At 40.4% G+C, this 19,075-nt stretch overlaps 1 protein-coding gene across 1 annotated transcript in view; it reads left to right on the forward strand.

Annotated features, from left to right (window-relative positions):
* Window positions 1-19,075, forward strand: part of LOC142139871 (uncharacterized) — a 481,886-nt gene that overhangs the window by 272,085 nt on the left and 190,726 nt on the right. The window contains exons 69-70 of the mRNA XM_075197730.1: window positions 11,344-11,559; window positions 12,465-12,684. Of these exons, the coding sequence (XP_075053831.1) occupies window positions 11,344-11,559; window positions 12,465-12,684 (436 nt within the window). The remainder of the gene's footprint in view (window positions 1-11,343; window positions 11,560-12,464; window positions 12,685-19,075) is intronic.

Consider the following 19,075-nt stretch of genomic DNA (forward strand, 5'->3'; position numbering starts at 1 on the left):
GGATTTATGAAATCCGAGCCCACCCGAACGTTGCGGATCCGAGTCGGATCCGAGACAGATCCGGGTATTGGCGCCAAATTCAAATGTGAAACTGAGGCTCTGACTCATAATCCCGTTGTCGGATCTCGCGATACTCGGATCCTATAAATTCCCCGCTAGTCGCCGCCATCTTCACTCGGGCATTGATCAGGGTAGAGGGAGGGTGTGTTAGGTGGTCCTCTGTCCTGGTAGATCTCGTGCTGTGCTGTTTAGTTCTGTGCTGTGCTGTGCTGTGCTGTGCTGTGCTGTGCTGTGTTCTGCAGTATCAGTCCAGTGGTGCTGTGTCCTGTGCTCTGTCCTTCTGAGGTCAGTGGTGCTGCTGGGTCCTGTGCTGTGTCCTGTTCAGTCCAGTGGTGCTGTGTCCTGTGCTCTGTGCTTCTAAGGGCATAGTTATTTCCCCAATATTCCCCTGTGTTTAAAAAAATAAAAAAAAGTTTTTTTAAAAAATACCAAAAACTACTTTAATTTTTTTTAATTACCACAAAATTTGCACAAACAATCCTGCAGTATAAGCCCATTGGTACTGCAATATTACCAAGTTCACACATTCAGCAGTAAAAGTCCAGTGGTACTGCAATATTACAAAGTTTACACATTCTGCAGTATCAGTCCAGTGGTGCTGTGTCCTGTGCTCTGTCCTGCTGAGTTCCGTAGTGCTGCTGGGTCCTGTGCCGTGTCCTGTTCAGTCCAGTGGTGCTGTGTCCTGTGCTCTGTGCTTCTAAGGGCATAGTTATTTCCCCATTATTCCCAAGTTTTTAAAAAATAAAAAAAAAGTAAAAAAAAATAAAAAATTTAAAAAAAAAAAATATATATAATAATTATAACCAAATTTGCAAAACCAATCCAGCAGTATAAGTCCATTGGTACTGCAATATTACCAAGTTCACACATTCTGCAGTATCAGTCCAGTGGTGCTGTGTCCTGTGCTCTGTCCTGCTGAGTTCCGTAGTGCTGCTGGGTCCTGTGCCGTGTCCTGTTCAGTCCAGTGGTGCTGTGTCCTGTGCTCTGTGCTTCTAAGGGCATAGTTATTTCCCCACTATTCCCAAGTTTTTTAAAAATAAAAAAAAAGTAAAAAAAAATAAAAAATTAAAAAAAAATAATATAATAATTATAACCAAATTTGCAAAACCAATCCAGCAGTATAAGTCCATTGGTACTGCAATATTACCAAGTTCACACATTCTGCAGTATCTTGTGCTACATATAATGGAGACCAAAAATTTGGAGGATAAAGTAGGGAAAGATCAAGACCCACTTCCTCCTAATGCTGAAGCTGCTGCCACTAGTCATGACATATACGATGAAATGCCATCAACGTCGTCTTCCAAGCCCGATGCCCAATCTCGTAGTACCGGGCATGTAAAATCCAAAAAGCCCAAGTTAAGAAAAAGTAGCAAAAAGAGAAACTTAAAATCATCTGAGGAGAATCGTAAAGTTGCCAATATGCCATTTACGACACGGAGTGGCAAGGAACGGCTTAGGCCCTGGCCCGTGTTCATGACTAGTGGTTCAGCTTCACCCACGGATCTTAGCCCTCCTCCTCCTCCCCCCCCCTACAAAAAATTGAAGAGAGTTATGCTGTCAGCAACAAAACAGCAAACAACTCTGCCTTCTAAAGAGAAATTATCACAAATCCACAAGGCGAGTCCAAGGATGTTGGTGGTTGTCAAGCCTGACCTTCCCATCACTGTACGGGAAGAGGTGGCTCGGGAGGAGGCTATTGATGATGTAGCTGGCGCTGTGGAGGAACTTGATGATGAGGATGGTGATGTGGTTATTGTAAATGAGGCACCAGGGGGGGAAACAGCTGATGTCCATGGGATGAAAAAGCCCATCGTCATGCCTGGTCAGAAGACCAAAAAATGCACCTCTTCGGTCTGGAGTTATTTTTATCCAAATCCAGACAACCAATGTATGGCCATATGTAGCTTATGTAAAGCTCAAATAAGCAGGGGTAAGGATCTTGCCCACCTAGGAACATCCTCCCTTATACGTCACCTGAATAACCTTCATAGTTCAGTGGTTAGTTCAGGAACTGGGGCTAGGACCCTCATCGGTACAGGGACACCTAAATCCCGTGGTCCAGTTGGATACACACCAGCAACACCCTCCTCGTCAACTTCCTCCACAATCTCCATCAGATTCAGTCCTGCAGCCCAAGTCAGCAGCCAGACTGAGTCCTCCTCAATACGGGATTCATCCGAGGAATCTTGCAGCGGTACGCCTACTACTGCCACTGCTGCTGTTGCTGCTGTTAGTCGGTCATCTTCCCAGAGGGGAAGTCGTAAGACCGCTAAGTCTTTCACAAAACAATTGACCGTCCAACAGTCGTTTGCCATGACCACAAAATACGATAGTAGTCACCCTATTGCAAAGAGTATAACTGCGGCTGTAACTGCAATGTTGGTGTTAGACGTGCGCCCGGTGTCCGCCATCAGTGGAGTGGGATTTAGAGGGTTGATGGAGGTATTGTGTCCCCGGTACCAAATCCCCTCGAGATTCCACTTCACTAGGCAGGCGATACCAAAAATGTACAGAGAAGTACGATCAAGTGTCCTCAGTGCTCTTAAAAATGCGGTTGTACCCACTGTCCACTTAACCACGGACATGTGGACAAGTGGTTCTGGGCAAACGAAGGACTATATGACTGTGACAGCCCACTGGGTAGATGCATCCCCTTCCGCAGCAACAGCAACAGCTGCATCAGTAGCAGCATCTACAAAATGGCTGCTCATGCAAAGGCAGGCAACATTGTGTATTACAGGCTTTAATAAGAGGCACAACGCTGACAACATATTAGAGAAAATGAGGGAAATTATCTCCCAGTGGCTTACCCCACTTAGACTCTCATGGGGATTTGTGGTGTCAGACAATGCCAGTAACATTGTGCGGGCATTAAATATGGGCAATTTCCAGCACGTCCCATGTTTTGCCCACACCATTAATTTGGTGGTGCAGCATTACCTCAAGAGTGACAGGGGTGTGCAGGAGATGCTTGCGGTGGCGCGCAAAATTGCTGGACACTTTCGGCATTCAGCCAGTGCCTACCGCAGACTAGAGGCACATCAAAAAAGCATGAACCTGCCCTGCCATCACCTCAAACAAGAGGTTGTGACGCGCTGGAACTCCACCCTCTATATGCTGCAGAGGATGGAGGAGCAGCAAAAGGCCATTCAGGCCTACACAGCCACCTACGACATAGGCAAAGGAGTGGGGATGCGCCTCAGTCAAGCGCAGTGGAGACTGATTTCCGTGTTGTGCAAGGTTCTGCAGCCATTTGAACTTGCCACACGAGAAGTCAGTTCCGACACTGCCAGCTTGAGTCAGGTCATTCCCCTGATCAGGCTGTTGCAGAAGCAGCTGGAGAAAGTGAGGGAGGAGCTGGTAAGCCATTGCGATTACACCAAGCATGTAGCTCTTGTGGATGTAGCCCTTCGTACGCTTTGCCAGGATCCGAGGGTGGTCACTCTTTTAAAGTCAGAGGAATACATTCTGGCCACCGTGCTCGATCCTCGGTTTAAAGCGTATGTTGTGTCTCTGTTTCCGGCGGACACAAGTCTACAGCGGTGCAAAGACCTGCTGGTCAGGAGATTGTCCTCTGAAGAGGACCGTGACATGCCAACAGCTCCACCCTCATTTTCTTCCACATCTATGGCTGCGAGGAAAAAGCTCAGTTTTCCCAAAAGAGGCACTGGCGGGGATGCTGATAACATCTGGTCCGGACTGAAGGACCTGCCAACCATTGCAGACATGTCTACTCTCGCTGCATTGGATGCTGTCACAATAGAAAAAATTGTGGATGATTACTTTGCTGACACCATCCAAGTAGACATGTCAGACAGTCCATATTGTTACTGGCAGGAAAAAAAGGCAGTTTGGAAGCCCCTGTACAAACTGGCTCTATTTTACCTGAGTTGTCCCCCCTCCAGTGTGTACTCGGAAAGAGTTTTTAGTGCAGCGGGGAACCTGGTCAGTGAGCGGCGAAGGAGGTTGCTTCCTCACAACGTTGAAAAAATGATGTTTATAAAAATGAATAATCAATTCCTCAATGAAGTACAGCACTGCCCTCCAGATACTACAGAGGGACCTGTGGTTGTGGAGTCCAGCGGGGACGAATTGATAATGTGTGATGAGGAGGAAGTACACACTGTAGGGGGAGAGGAATCAGAGGTTGAGGATGAGGACGACATCTTGCCTCAGTAGAGCCTGTTTAGTCTGTACAGGGAGAGATGAATAGCTTTTTTGGTGTGGGGGCCCAAACAAACCAATCATTTCAGCCAAAGTTGTTTGGTAGGCCCTGTCGCTGAAATGATTGGTTTGTTAAAGTGTGCATGTCCTATTTAAACAACATAAGGGTGGGTGTGAGGGCCCAAGGACAATTCCATCTTGGACCTTTTTTTTTTGCATTATATGACCAATCAACAGTCGTTTGCCATGTTCAAAAAGTAAAACCAAATTTAAAAAAATACAAGAAATTAAACCAAAATTAAAATGCTGTGTCATAATTTAAAACAAGAGGTATTGACGTGCTCTAAAACTACTGTATTGTTGTTTATATTTTATAAACACTACACTTGAAAGCTTGAGTCTTTCAATAAAAAAGTAACTGTCCATTGCACGAATATTTGCAACAGGGACAATTTTAGGGTTAAGAAAGTCAACTAATAACACTTCGACGCTGTCTGTCTTTATAAACACTACACTTGGAAGTTGGAGGAGGTATTGTGGCCCCGGCACCAAATTTACTACCGGGGCCACTCCACTGTGCAGTCCATATTTAGGTGTATCAGATATTAAACAACGGTGACAGTTGATGCCCAATTTTTTAATTATATTGTGGCCTCGGTACCAAATTGTGTACCGGGGCCACCACACTACGCAGTCCAGATACTTGTTTGGTGGAATTCAGACCAGTTGAGGGTTTTATTATTATTATATTGTGTGGACCACTCTATCTATACCACACTACAACTCTATATACCACTCTATTTCATACTTTAATTCTATTTCATACTTTAATTCTATTTAATACTTTAATTCTATTTCATACTTTAATTCTATTTCATACTTTAATTCTATTACTAATTACCATAAAGAGGAACAAAATAAACCAATTTTACCAAAAGTATAATATGACTTAGACTTACAAACACTACACTTGAAAGATCGTGCCTTTAAATGAAAAAGTCAGTCTTCATTGCACGACTATGTGCAACAGGGACAGTTTTTTGGGTTTACAAAGTCAAACAATAACACTTCGACCCTGTCTGTCTGGGATCTCAATGACGAATTGTCTGTACCATGTTTGGAGGAGGTATTGTGGCCCCGGTATCAAATTGGGTACCGGGGCCACCCCACTATGCAGTCCAGATACTTGTTTGGTGGAATTCTGACACGTGGAGGGTTTTTTAATTATATTGTGGCCTCGGTACCAAATTGTGTACCGGGGCCACCACACTACGCAGTCAAGATAGATAGATGCGTATCATAGATAAAGTACATTCAGTGGTGTGGGGCAAATTGAAAAATATTCAAAATGCACTGACATTATCAAAAACAAGAGGTTGTCACACGCTAAAACTCCAACATGTATATGATGGAGAGGATGGAGGAGCAGCCGTATGTGTAGTGTAATGCAGACCTGTTGAAGGTTTTTTATATATTTTATTGTGGTGCCCAGTGCCCACTCCTCTACGCAGTCCAGGTACATTTATTGGTGCGATTCATAAAAGTTCAGGGTTTTTAAGATATTGTGGTGACCCACTCCTCTACGCAGTCCAGGTACATTTATTGGTGCGATTCATAAAAGTTCAGGGTTTTTAATATATTGTGGTGACCCACTCCTCTACGCAGTCCAGGTACATTTATTGGTGCGATTCATAAAAGTTCAGGGTTTTTAATATATATTGTGGTGACCCACTCCTCTACGCAGTCCAGGTACATTTATTGGTGCGATTCATAAAAGTTCTGGGTTTTTAAGATATTGTGGTGACCCACTCCTCTACGCAGTCCAGGTACATTTATTGGTGCGAATCATAAAAGTTCAGGGTTTTTAATATATATTGTGGTGACCCACTCCTCTACGCAGTCCAGGTACATTTATTGGTGCGATTCATAAAAGTTCAGGGTTTTTAAGATATTGTGGTGACCCACTCCTCTACGCAGTCCAGGTACATTTATTGGTGCGATTCATAAAAGTTCAGGGTTTTTAATATATTGTGGTGACCCACTCCTCTACGCAGTCCAGGTACATTTATTGGTGCGATTCATAAAAGTTTAGGGTTTTTAATATATATTGTGGTGACCCACTCCTCTACGCAGTCCAGGTACATTTATTGGTGCGATTTATAAAAGTTCTGGGTTTTTAAGATATTGTGGTGACCCACTCCTCTACGCAGTCCAGGTACATTTATTGGTGCGAATCATAAAAGTTCAGGGTTTTTAATATATATTGTGGTGACCCACTCCTCTACGCAGTCCAGGTACATTTATTGGTGCGATTCATAAAAGTTCTGGGTTTTTAAGATATTGTGGTGACCCACTCCTCTACGCAGTCCAGGTACATTTATTGGTGCGAATCATAAAAGTTCAGGGTTTTTAATATATATTGTGGTGACCCACTCCTCTACGCAGTCCAGGTACATTTATTGGTGCGATTCATAAAAGTTCAGGGTTTTTAAGATATTGTGGTGACCCACTCCTCTACGCAGTCCAGGTACATTTATTGGTGCGATTCATAAAAGTTCAGGGTTTTTAAGATATTGTGGTGACCCACTCCTCTACGCAGTCCAGGTACATTTATTGGTGCGATTCATAAAAGTTCAGGGTTTTTAATATATATTGTGGTGACCCACTCCTCTACGCAGTCCAGGTACATTTTTTGGTGCGATTAAGACCAGTTGATGGTTTTCTTATTATATTGTGGGGACCACTCCACTATGCAGTCCAGAAAGATACCTCGTTGCAACGTTTTGGACTAATAACTATATTGTGAGGTGTTCAGAATACACTGTAAATTAGTGGAAATGCTTGTTATTGAATGTTATTGAGGTTAATAATAGCCTAGGAGTGAAAATAAGCCCAAAAACTTGATTTTTAAACTTTTTATGTTTTTTTGCAAAAAAATCCGAATCCAAAACCTTAAATCCGAACCGAGACCTTTCGTCAAGTGTTTTGCGAGACAAATCCGAACCTCAAAAATAACGAAAATCCGGATCCAAAACACAAAACACGAGACCTCAAAAGTCGCCGGTGCACATCCCTACTATAGACATGTAGTCCCAGCTATGACGCTAAAATGCTACTCCCGCAATTCTTTTGTTTCGCTGGGCCCTCTCCCAGATATAAACACATGCTTGGACATTTCCACTAAGTAACCCACAATTACGGGTCAAATCGTTATTCCAACACCAGTCTTATCGATAACTTCACCATAATCACCATATATTATAAATGTAGACAAAACATTCAATCATTCTTTCAGTTATCATGATTTAACTTTGTGATCATATATCCGGTACAAATCCTTATATACACTCTATGATACACTAAAATTCAACAGGTAAGATATCATATCACCAAACCAAGTGAAATTTCAGATAGTAAATGTCAATTTGCCTCACCTTTATGAACATTAATATTCATAAATAAATGAATTGAAAATGAAGCAATTGGCTCTTAAAATTAATGTTTTAGGGTTTCTGCAATTAAGTATGTGTCCTCTAAGTCTTTGAGGATCAATATTAAAGCACACTGAGTTCGGGCACCAATGTAAAAGGGTTAGTAAAACTGTACTATTTCCTTGAGAGTCTGTTATTGCTCTCTGGTAGCACTGAGAGTCCAATGGTGAGGTAAATATGCTAATTTGCTAATGAACAATCAATATCTACCTTTATTACCACTCACAAAGGGTAGATTCTAGTTTAAATACATTTCAGTATTCGCTCAAATTACTCATCTACACACAGTATAATACAGGGAATAATAATAACACAGTATAGAAAGCATTCTATAGTTTACATCAAATGCAATGTATTGCCTACTTCAACTATTTTATCAATGTATAAATGTGTCTTATTTAATTCTGTTAACATGGTAGTACTATATGTGTATATGTATGTATGATTATGTGAGTGCAGAAATAATGTATGTAACTAAAATATCAGTATGTCCTCTCGGTGTACGTGTGTCTGTATGTAAATATTAACACAGAGAGAGAGTGCGTGAAAGATGGAGGACAGACCGGATAGCATACAGGACGGTGGACAGACAAAGACAAACAGTAACACATGGCCCAATGGCAGCCATATTTTGCTATATATATTATATATATTCCTCTCTCTCTCATATATATATATATATATATATATATATGCATATATGTATGTGTGTGTGTGTATATATATATATATATATACATATTTATTAACCTTTGCTTCAACTGTATTGGTATATTGTTCTTGTCTTGGACTATGGAGGCATGTGTCTGGGGTGTCCCCACGTGGGTACAAATTGCTTAAGCAAAGATTTAAATACAAAAAATACAAAAATAAATATCTGGTTTATTTGCGTAAACACACATGGAACAACATGCAAATAATAGCAATACAATAATATTAGCAAACTACAGCCATATGATTACCCGCTAGCTAATCCTTGGTTGGTAGATATTACCCTATGTTGGGCCTAGTCTCCAACCTGATATTGCTGCTGTGGTGTCTGCTGATTTTGAGTTGTGAAGATACACAGTTCTATTGTGAGTTAACACCGGCAGCAGTACCGGCTCACACAGTGCTCCGCACTAAAGACTCTCAGCCATACCTCATACTTTACAGCCTAGTCACGCTATTGACCAAATAGAAAGTTTCATAAAGTCTGATAACTGATGGAGACAAGATGTCTAGTTCCCTGCACACAATGGCTTGTGTAGATCAGATTAACAGCAGCTCTGAAGATCATCATCATCATCACCATTTATTTATATAGCGCCACTAATTCCGCAGCGCTGTACAGAGAACTCACTCACATCAGTCCCTGCCCCATTGGGGCTTGCAATCTAAATTCCTTAACACACACACACACACACACACACACACACAGACTAGGGTCAATTTGTCAGCAGCCAATTAACGTACCAGTATGTTTTTGGAGTGTGGGAGGAAACCTGGAGCACCCGGAGGAAACCCACGCAAACACAGGAAGAACATACAAACTCCTCACAGATAAGGCCATAATTGGGAATTGAACTCATGACCCCAGTGCTGTAAGGCAGAAGTGCTAACCACTTAGCCACTGTGCTGTCCCAAGATAGTAGGTTTGCTAATTATTGTTCAGACACATTGTATTTGCATGTATGTACATTCAAGGGACTTAGCAAGCATACACTAATTTACTAATTAAACATTTTGCTACATATTAAGTGACTATCTTGACCACAATGGTCTCTTAATAAGTGTGGGTCTCTCAACAATGACTGTGTGGATAATCTGTTTACCTGCTCAGCTGCACAATGTTAACACCTGGGTGTCATAGTGGCAAAATATCTCTTTGAAGGTGTTTAAAGTTATGTGAATGCAGCAATATTCCACTAAATATTATAACATTATTACAACAATGGTTTGCGATAAACCGCATAGTATAAATGTACTTTGCACAATAATTGCATATAGAGATCACTGTACATTATGCAGCCACATTTGTAACATAACTGAATATATGAAATATATTTCCTCCTTTCGACTGGGGAATTAACTGCAACGTATAGTTTTACTATAATGAAGGCTGTCATGAGGGGACCAGGGATAGAAAGTAAAAGAACTCATTCCCTATTAGTGTAAATAACAAGGTGCAGTTTGTCTGGGTGATCTCATTTCATCGACATTGACCATTGATTAAACTATAGGGATTTGTGTCTCACAAGCCTATACTTTATGGAAGTCAGTGAGCTGCAGAAAGTAGTGTTTGCTTGTGGCACATTTAATAAATTAACATTGCACATTTACTTAACCTTGAGTGCTCACTTTAGTTTTTTTTGTTATCTTACTTTATCTATTTAATTACAGCAAACAAATGCCCCACTAACTTTTAATTTGTTATCATTATTATTTGATCATGCACAAATTATTATCTATCTGAGTAGTGGCAATGCATGACTGACCAGATCAGTCATTCATAGGAGAGGCTGCTGTAGAAACATTTATATAGGTCAGTGGTTCCCAAACTGTGCACCTAGGATCCCTGGGGTGCCTTGGAGATCTCACAGGGGTGCCTTGGCCAGGGCCAGTGGTTAGCAAGGTGCGGGACTACTTGGTAATTATTTTGGCTTGGTGGTGCCTTGAATAAATTTTGGAGACCCTAAGGATGCCTTGAACTGAAAAAGTTTGGAATCCACTGATATAGGTAATAATGTACTCTATAATAGGGGCAATTGTAATGGGGTCTCTGTGGACCTATAATTTATGAACCACAAGAAGTGCAGACTTACAATACTCTTTTTGTGCACCTAAAAGTGTTCCTACTTGCCTGCCTAGAGCATTTCAATGTGCATATCCACGTAATGGTCCTTGAAACTGCCCCTGTAAAATCAATATGTGTCTAGCTTTGTTTACAAATTCTCCTAAAAGGGATGCATGGTGAAACCAGTAAAAATACTATAATAAAGTTCAACCCACCCCTTTCATTCATTTTACTTTTCTGCTTTTCCCCTAAAATACTATTACATTTTGCCTCATTTGTGTCTTAAATAAGTCATGAGATTAATTTATCGCTCATGTGTGTTTCAAGATTTCTGTTACATTGGTTAAGGTGCACCAAGAAATTCGCTTTCCCACAGAAGGACAACTGGAAGTTAAAACTGAGTCTCTTTGAAAGTATAGGGTCAAGACCCTAAGTCAATGCTTTTATGCAAAACACATATGTTCTCTTTCAAAAAGGAACCATTGCTGGTGGTGGTGGTGGTAATGGTGGTAGTGGTGGCGGTGGTACTGGTAGTGCTGGTGGTGGTGGTGTTGGCATCATGATTAAGAAACAAGAAAGACAAGGTGTTATATTACCTGATTTCCCTGATGATGGTAACCAGCAGTAGAGGTCAGTGGAAACGTTTTTCAGAAATGTGGAAATGATGATGTGGTTTTAGTGGTCTCTGACAGAATGTGGTCTTAAGGTCAGTGGTCTAATAAGTGAACCTTTCCACGTTATTATTTTATAATATGTCTATCCACTAAAGCATTTGTATAATCCAGTAGTTGTAATAAATCAACTGTTACCCAATGGCTGCAGTTTTCCTGAGATTATTTTGTTTTGTAGGTAAAACCACTACAAAGCAAAGTGTCAGAGATGACTATTGCTTTAGAAGAAGCAGAACAAAAAATGTCAACTTTACAGCAGAGAAAAAAAGCATTTAATTTAAGATTGGCTAACCTGGGTAAGGGCTTTGAGGAAGCAACCATACATAAGAACAAGCAACAGCAAAGGGCTATTGAAATAGCGCTGAAGTTGGATCAAGCAGCAAGGATAGCACAGGTATTTCTTTCTACAAGATAATTTGTTTATGGGACTAGTAACATAACACATATTTTATACAATTACATTTGTCACTTATAAAATGCATATAGTCTCTATCTTTATAAAGAACCATTTCTTGTTTATTGAGCTCACAAAAGGATGCTTGCTATGTCGCTAATAACCCATTACTTTTATCTCTGAGCTGATGTGAAATGTATTAAGTATCACAGCAACACTGTACTTGCCTTGCAGCTGTTCATTGTAGCAGCATAGGTAGTAGTGCAGACAAAAGGTATAGGCAGGAATGGTTTTTCAGTAAATTATACAGTACTCTGCAGGATTTGATTGCTGTTAATAACTGCAGATATTAAGAATCAGAGTTTACAGCCTTTTCTCTTTATTACTGGCATATAAATTATACAGAATCTGTGGCTGATTGGATTTGTCTTCATTTCACCTGGATTTCATTATTCACAGAACCTATGTAATTTACATGTGTCAATAATTCAAGGGATGAGTTTGTAACTGCATTGAATAGGAAGGGTTACAATGAATATAGTCTTATAGTTATTCCTTAGCACTGATGCAAAATAAATGATGAGTCTGTAATATGAGGGATGTAATAGGGTGGTGTTTTGCAAATTATTATTTTGGTACAACAGTTGCACTGTTAAGTATCAATAGTACAAACTTTATGAGATTATTTGCCATATGGACTCTCCTGGGCAAAATCAGAACAAATTTGTGCATGCGGCATAATAAAGGAAGATGGAGCATTTTGTTTACTGTGTACAGATCTGTAAGCGGGAGATGAGTGATGGTCATAGCCTTTCAGATAACCCTCACCAAGTTCAATCCAATGAAGGACATATAACTTGACAACTACTTTTAAATGTCTTTTTTTATATTTAATCTGTTTGAAGCTTCTTGAAGAGGAGAACAAGAAATACTCTGCTATTGTAAAGGCCCTACCAGACAGACTCAGCGGGATCCCTGGAAGTACAGCAATGGCAGCCGGATTAGTGTCTTACCTTGGTGCTTATGAGCACAACTTTCGACAGCTAATGCTAACAGTTGAATGGCCTACAGCTGTGAAAGAGAGAGGTTTCCCATTAATGATAGACTCAGTTGACCCAAACAAAGGTAAGAAAAGACAGATAAAAATATGTGTATTGTGTGTCTGTGTGTGTATCTATCTATCTATCTATCTATCTATCTATCTATCTATCTATCTATCTATCTATCTATCCACACACTTTGTATAATATAAGAAACTATCAGCCATATGATTGTTCTTTTTTAACTAGATTTTGCAGTAATAGGGATTCATCTTTATTCCTTTTTTGTTATTGTATTCTATATGCGCAAATAATATTATTTTCTTACAGCTGTGACATGATATTTTCTGATTTATATAATTATATTACTGGATACATATTATATATGCAGGACCGTCTGGGCATTCTATACACAGTAAATATTGCTAAAAAATATATCCAACTACATTAATTTATTTCCACATAAACATACAAATCTGCTATTCTACATATGTGCATAAAGCAGGGGCGGGCTGAGCAGGGAGGCATAGGCCCCCCGGGCCACTCAGAATTACCGATGTTAGGGCCGGCCCCATGGATTCAAAATCGGCGATTTTTACCCGCGGCCGCATCTGATGACACGGCATGCGCCGCGTCAGCGCACATTGATGACGCAGACACATCCCGTGTCATGTGATGCGGCCGCCTGTGTGCCCCCCGGGCTGAAATTGCTAGCCCACGCCTGGCATAAAGACATGGACACACAATGTCAGGCACTGCCTGACACTGAGCTGGATGATAGCAGTGAGCTAAAGCGCAGATCAAATACCTGCTATGGCTATATACTCACTACAAACAGATGAAAGTCTATGAATCTACTTTGTCCCTCCAAAACATATAGAAAACTGATATTGACACTGCAATATCAGTGTCAGTACCAAAATGTGGTCAGGACATAAAATGGGACTAATATTTCAAATAGAGCAGTGTTTCCCAAACCCTAGCCCTCAAGTATCCCTAATAGTGCAGGTTTTCCAGGTGACCAGTGATATAATTATACCACCTGTGGATCTGTTACAATGTGTCCGTCAGAAATGAGTACACCTGTGCTCCAGCAAGGAGATATGGAAAACATGCACTGTTAGGGGTACTTGAGAACTAGGCTTGGGAAACACTGATATAGAGTATAGATCATTTAACTTCAACATCAGTGCGCTCGGGTGGGGTAGAGCAGTCCAATCTCCCAGCTGCCTTCTGATTCTAACATTGCAGACACAGTCATAGCCTTCATAATAAGGTATCCCTTCAAAGAATTATAAACTTTAAAGTAAACTCCTTAACAACAATCATGTCAGAAATGAAAGCGGAATTAAGCAACTGGGAGACCAAACAGACCATTTTGAAGGTATATTTCAAGTAGTTATTAAAAATCATGAATCTCATAATGACTGTGCCAAGCAGTATGATCATGAAATACAGCATTTGAAAATAGCAAAAATGGAAGACCGCTGCAACCAGGAATGGCACTAGCACTAGCCGGTGCCCCTCCCCCACAGGTCTGTCGGTGTCCTGAACCTTTGTCTCAAGGAGCTCAATAGGGATGAGCTGTTTAAACTTTTCCTCGTATGACGTGTACATCATCACCAGAGCTGGCTCACCACCAGTCCCTGCAGCTATTCTACTCTCCTCTGCCATTTTCTTCTTCACTCTCCATTTGATGTCAGACATCAGTATCACAGCTGCTTTTTGTTTGCAGCCAGGCTCCCCAAAATGCATTCACACAATGGGACTAGATTTCGTATGAGGACACAATTCTCAGCAAAACTAAAGTGCACATTGCGCCCGGATTTAATTTTGCCCACAGAAGGCCTTACCTCTTCCTCCTGCTCACTTCCTAGTTCCTCTATTTTTCCTCCTCCTCACTCACCCTAGCCCATAGTTGCCTACTCTCCCAGTAGACTCTTGAGAGAGCAGGCAAAAATCCCGGATCCAGATTTTTGCATTGTTTAAGATGGTGGGGGCGGGGCTAAACGTGGCATCGTGGCCTAACGGTGCACTGTGCATGGCCACGCCCCTTTGACGGTCCCCCTCCCGGGAAGCTGCCTGCAAAAGTAGGCAAGTATGCCCTAGACTCCTCACCACTCCTGCCTCTCACCATCCTGACAGGCAAACACACAGGGGAAAGACATACCAAAAAAACAAATAGACTGACAAATTAAACACAGGGGAAATCAAAAACAGAACAACAAACAAATGCATTTGCAAAACCAAGGACGGGGTAAATACAGTAAACACCAAAAAACAACACTCACCCAAAAAAAATTAATAAGCACACAGACAATAAGACAAAAAAAAGCAACTAAACAAAATAAGAGTGAACCCCCCCCCCCCACACACACACACACACACCTCACTTTCTGCACTCAACACAAAGTAAACTTTCTCCTACACTGTCACCTACTCTCTCTATGCCCCTGTACCTTGTTTTTTATAATGTTAATGAGGTCAAAATCGTGCAAGTTTTGCATGTAAATGTTGCAACCAATCAGAAAGGAATATTGGCTTGAAAATGCCGATTTTCAGCTAAACATGGGCGAGTTTAAATCGCTGCAAATCGCAAGAGATTAACTGCAGATATGTCTAAATAGATGTGTATATGTATTACCTTCCATTTTGCTGCTGTTTCATTAGTATTGCACAAAGTGTTTGTAATCTGCACTTTACTTCAAATGTACCTAACTATATTATAATTTTGTGGGAATTGGGGCTGATTTGAAGCTCAGTGAAGAAGTTGCTGTTTGCTGTGAATTACAATGGCTTTTTTTAGTGCATTGTCTGGCACCCTGGATTGGTCTGGGTCTGATTAGCTGTAGAATTACCACAGTTATCCAAGGAACGGGTGGAGCGATCAAATGAACCATAACTGATTTCATGATCCAAGGCCAATTCCATCTTGCACCACTTTTCTTTACTGACACTGCTGTGTGGCAATGTTTCCTAGATGTGCTATGAACTGCCGTGTGTTTGTGTCATTGCTCTGTCGCTTAGCATCTAGCCAGGTCGCTGCAGTCTTTGATAGTGTATGAAAATAATATTGTGACCTGTGAGCTGGTCAAAATTGACTGCAAATTACTTTAAATTAGTGTTATTGAGGTTAATAATAATGTAGGGGGGGGGGGAACATAAATATGTGATTTTAGAAAAAAAAAATAGGGATTTTAGAAAAAAATCGGGATCCAAAACCAAAACCAAAACACGCAAGGGCGGTTTTGCCAAAAACGAAACCAAAACACAAAGTTAATCCAGATCCAAAATCAAGACCAAAACCAGAATACAGGGGTCAGTGAACATCTCTACTTTTAATGTCTGTGTAAAAATAAAGCTGTCAAGTATTTGTGTCCTACATGAAAAAACAGCCAGTATTTTCCTTATGTGCAAAATAACAAACTTATTTGCACTCCTTGCGTTGTAACATGATTTTGTCAAGCTTCAAAGTTGCTCATTTTTTTGCTTTACTTTCCTTAATGAATCAGGCCCTTTATATCTAGGGAACTAGAACTTTCAACAACCCTGTTTTGCATATAAGTGGGCACAAATTCTGTATGTTTTCTTAACGTTAGCTTATACCAAACTATGATATTCAATGTTTATCAACTTAATTAGTTTTTTGTCTAGAGTTTACTACTTGTCTCACTGAACTAGCTGCCAAGTTACAGGATAAGAGGAGCTATTATTTTTATCAACCACAATTTTCTTCATCTCTAAGATTATTTCTTCTTAATATTACAAAGGGTTTAAAATAACTTTTGATAAGTGATGCATTTATCACTCAGGTCATTGTAAATTTTCTTCAACAACATGGAAGCTATCCTAAATGTAACTACTTCTTAATAACATAGCTGTCTGAATTATCTAAAGAGCGAAAACTTTTCTGAAACTCTATATTGCACTTAAATGTGTACAAATGCTGTAGGCACAAAATGCCTTGAAATAAGATATCCTGCTAGCACAATGTTATTACTATATGTTTACAAGGTTTTATAAGGTTTTCTCAAAACCTGTTTATATCAAGCTCTGTGTATACCAGATTTGATCTTAGGCTTACTGAGTTGTTGTGATCATTGGTTTCAGGGATATAGCTGCCAAATTGAAGAATAAAAATAACTCTTATTTTTCTCTGCCTAAACTTTCACTTCTTTTAAGCTAACAGTGTTCCCCTTACCAATATAGAAGGTTTGCAAGAATCCCTGATAAGTGACACATTTAGCCCTCTTGCCAATGCTTATTCATAACATATACAACATCTTATTTCGAACAATAATTGTGTCCGTACAGATGTTACTATAGGAATATCACTTCGTTTTTTTACCATGGGAGCAAAGTACAAATTATTTTTTGGCCTCAATTTGTTGGGCTGATTTGAGGAGCTTACTCATTACCTTAACTCGTCTTGCACTCCCAACAATGTCTTCATGCTTTCTTTTACCTATAGACTTGCAAAGATGATGTGCAGTGTAGTATGGCCCCTACAGGCCTTGAATTTTGTTATAAGCAAATATTCACAGCCCTAAAATAATAAATATAGAGCAATACCTACAGCTTTTATTCATACAAATCATATTGGCTTGCTTTCAAACAATGGATATAATCAATTATTTTATTAATATCTCAGAATAAAAACATCAATCCATACAAGATATACACATAGAAAAATCCACTACGGACAGAGCTAATATTATTCTAAAAAGTGTGTACATACTAATATTATGTAACATCAGTGGCGGATCCAGGGGGAGCGATCGGGGCGATCGCCCCCCCCCCCCTAGCAGACACTTGCTGCCGACGGCTGCACAGTATGTGCAGGTCCGTCCAGCCGTGACAGGCAGGGACAGTGTTCTGCCCAGCTGCTCTGATTGTGTTTAAAACACAATCAGAGCAGCCGGGCAGCACACTCTCCCTGCCTGTCACGGCTGGACGGACCTGCACATACTGTGCAGCCATCGGCAGCCTAAACTGTTAGAAAGGGGCGGGGCCTAAACCACCCCCCTAAATCGCCCCGGGTACAGTAGTTTTCTAGTTCCGCCCCTGTGTAACATACAACAGATATATTGTATTAACTGTTGACCTCAGTATAACGATGCACTAGAAACAGTTGCTTAAAACATTGTTTGTAACATTTATATAGAGAATTGTAAAGTTAGCCTCCTATATTAAAGACAAGATTCACAGTGTGCAGGGTGTCATATAAATGTGCATCCACTTATTGCAATCTCAAAAGAAACTATTGAATAGCTGTGATAATGGACTGGGAAACTATGTAATGCTTACCAAGGCCAACAGAGAAGTCTTGTGGAGAGTAAGGGAAAATTGCTGGCCTGAAGTCACTGGTTCTGGGATATAGAGTGTCACTAGCGGCAGGGAGAAACCTCTCTCTATCTATACGGCTCCTTCCCTAAAACTATATAATGAAACTTAAATGCTGTGGCTGGTTGGGAACCAATCGTCCAAGTTTGAACTACAGCCCTCAGAGCACAATGCTCTCTTCCTCCTCTTAAATAATAACACCATTGTACAGTGTAAACTCCACAGTGCAGTTTCACTCCACAATTGAATAATCTACTACTAGGATAGTGTGTAGCAACACTGTATGTCGTGAACAGAGGGAACTTACAGTTATTTATAAGGGTTAACCCATCACATAATTGTGGGGAATAAGGCCAAATCATAACTGCAGCGTACATATGGTATATCAAATGAATCCATTGATAAGTTGAGCTACTAAAGTGTAAAATGTAAAGCCAGAAAGTCTGTGTGTTATTCGGTGGCTCTGCACATTCCAGTGTTAAGAGATAGCAGTGTCACCCGTAGCAGCTTCAAATGCCCCTGCGGTGAGCTATATCCTTGCCTGGGATGGAGTTTTAACACCTGAATAGACTTTTAGGAACCGCTCAGCATGGTTTCTGGCCCAAAGAGCCTATGTGCTGACTTGGCTATATATATATATATATATATATATATATATATATATATATAGACAAGAATAATTCAGTTTTTAAATATCCCACTTAAAATCAATAAAAGTGGTGATCAACCACAAATTCCTCAATAGCATGATGAAGGGAAATTCATATGTCAAATTAAGAATTCTGCAACACAGAGACAGAGAAGTTGAGGAAATGAGTATAAGTTCTACTAATACACTGTATCTAGGCCTGTTTAGTATCAAAAGATGGACAAATTCATAGGTAAATAGCTATGGTGATGATTATAATAGGGGATTTATTAATAACATTGGGTCTGGGTGATGGTCCACAGAAAAGTTAGGTCACATAGTAGAATTGGGTAGTAAATCAGACAACATGCAAATGGTGATTGAAAAAAGTGTCTCCGACCACATCCTCTAGGGGTAGGGACAGGTGTGAAAGTGTCTTTAAAAAACTGAGACCAGTTACAACAAATTGTCTTTTGGCAAAATAAATCCACATTGATAAGCTGTC

This window comes from Mixophyes fleayi, chromosome 2 (genome assembly GCF_038048845.1).
Source record: "Mixophyes fleayi isolate aMixFle1 chromosome 2, aMixFle1.hap1, whole genome shotgun sequence".
Classification (NCBI taxonomy): Eukaryota; Metazoa; Chordata; class Amphibia; order Anura; family Limnodynastidae; genus Mixophyes; species Mixophyes fleayi.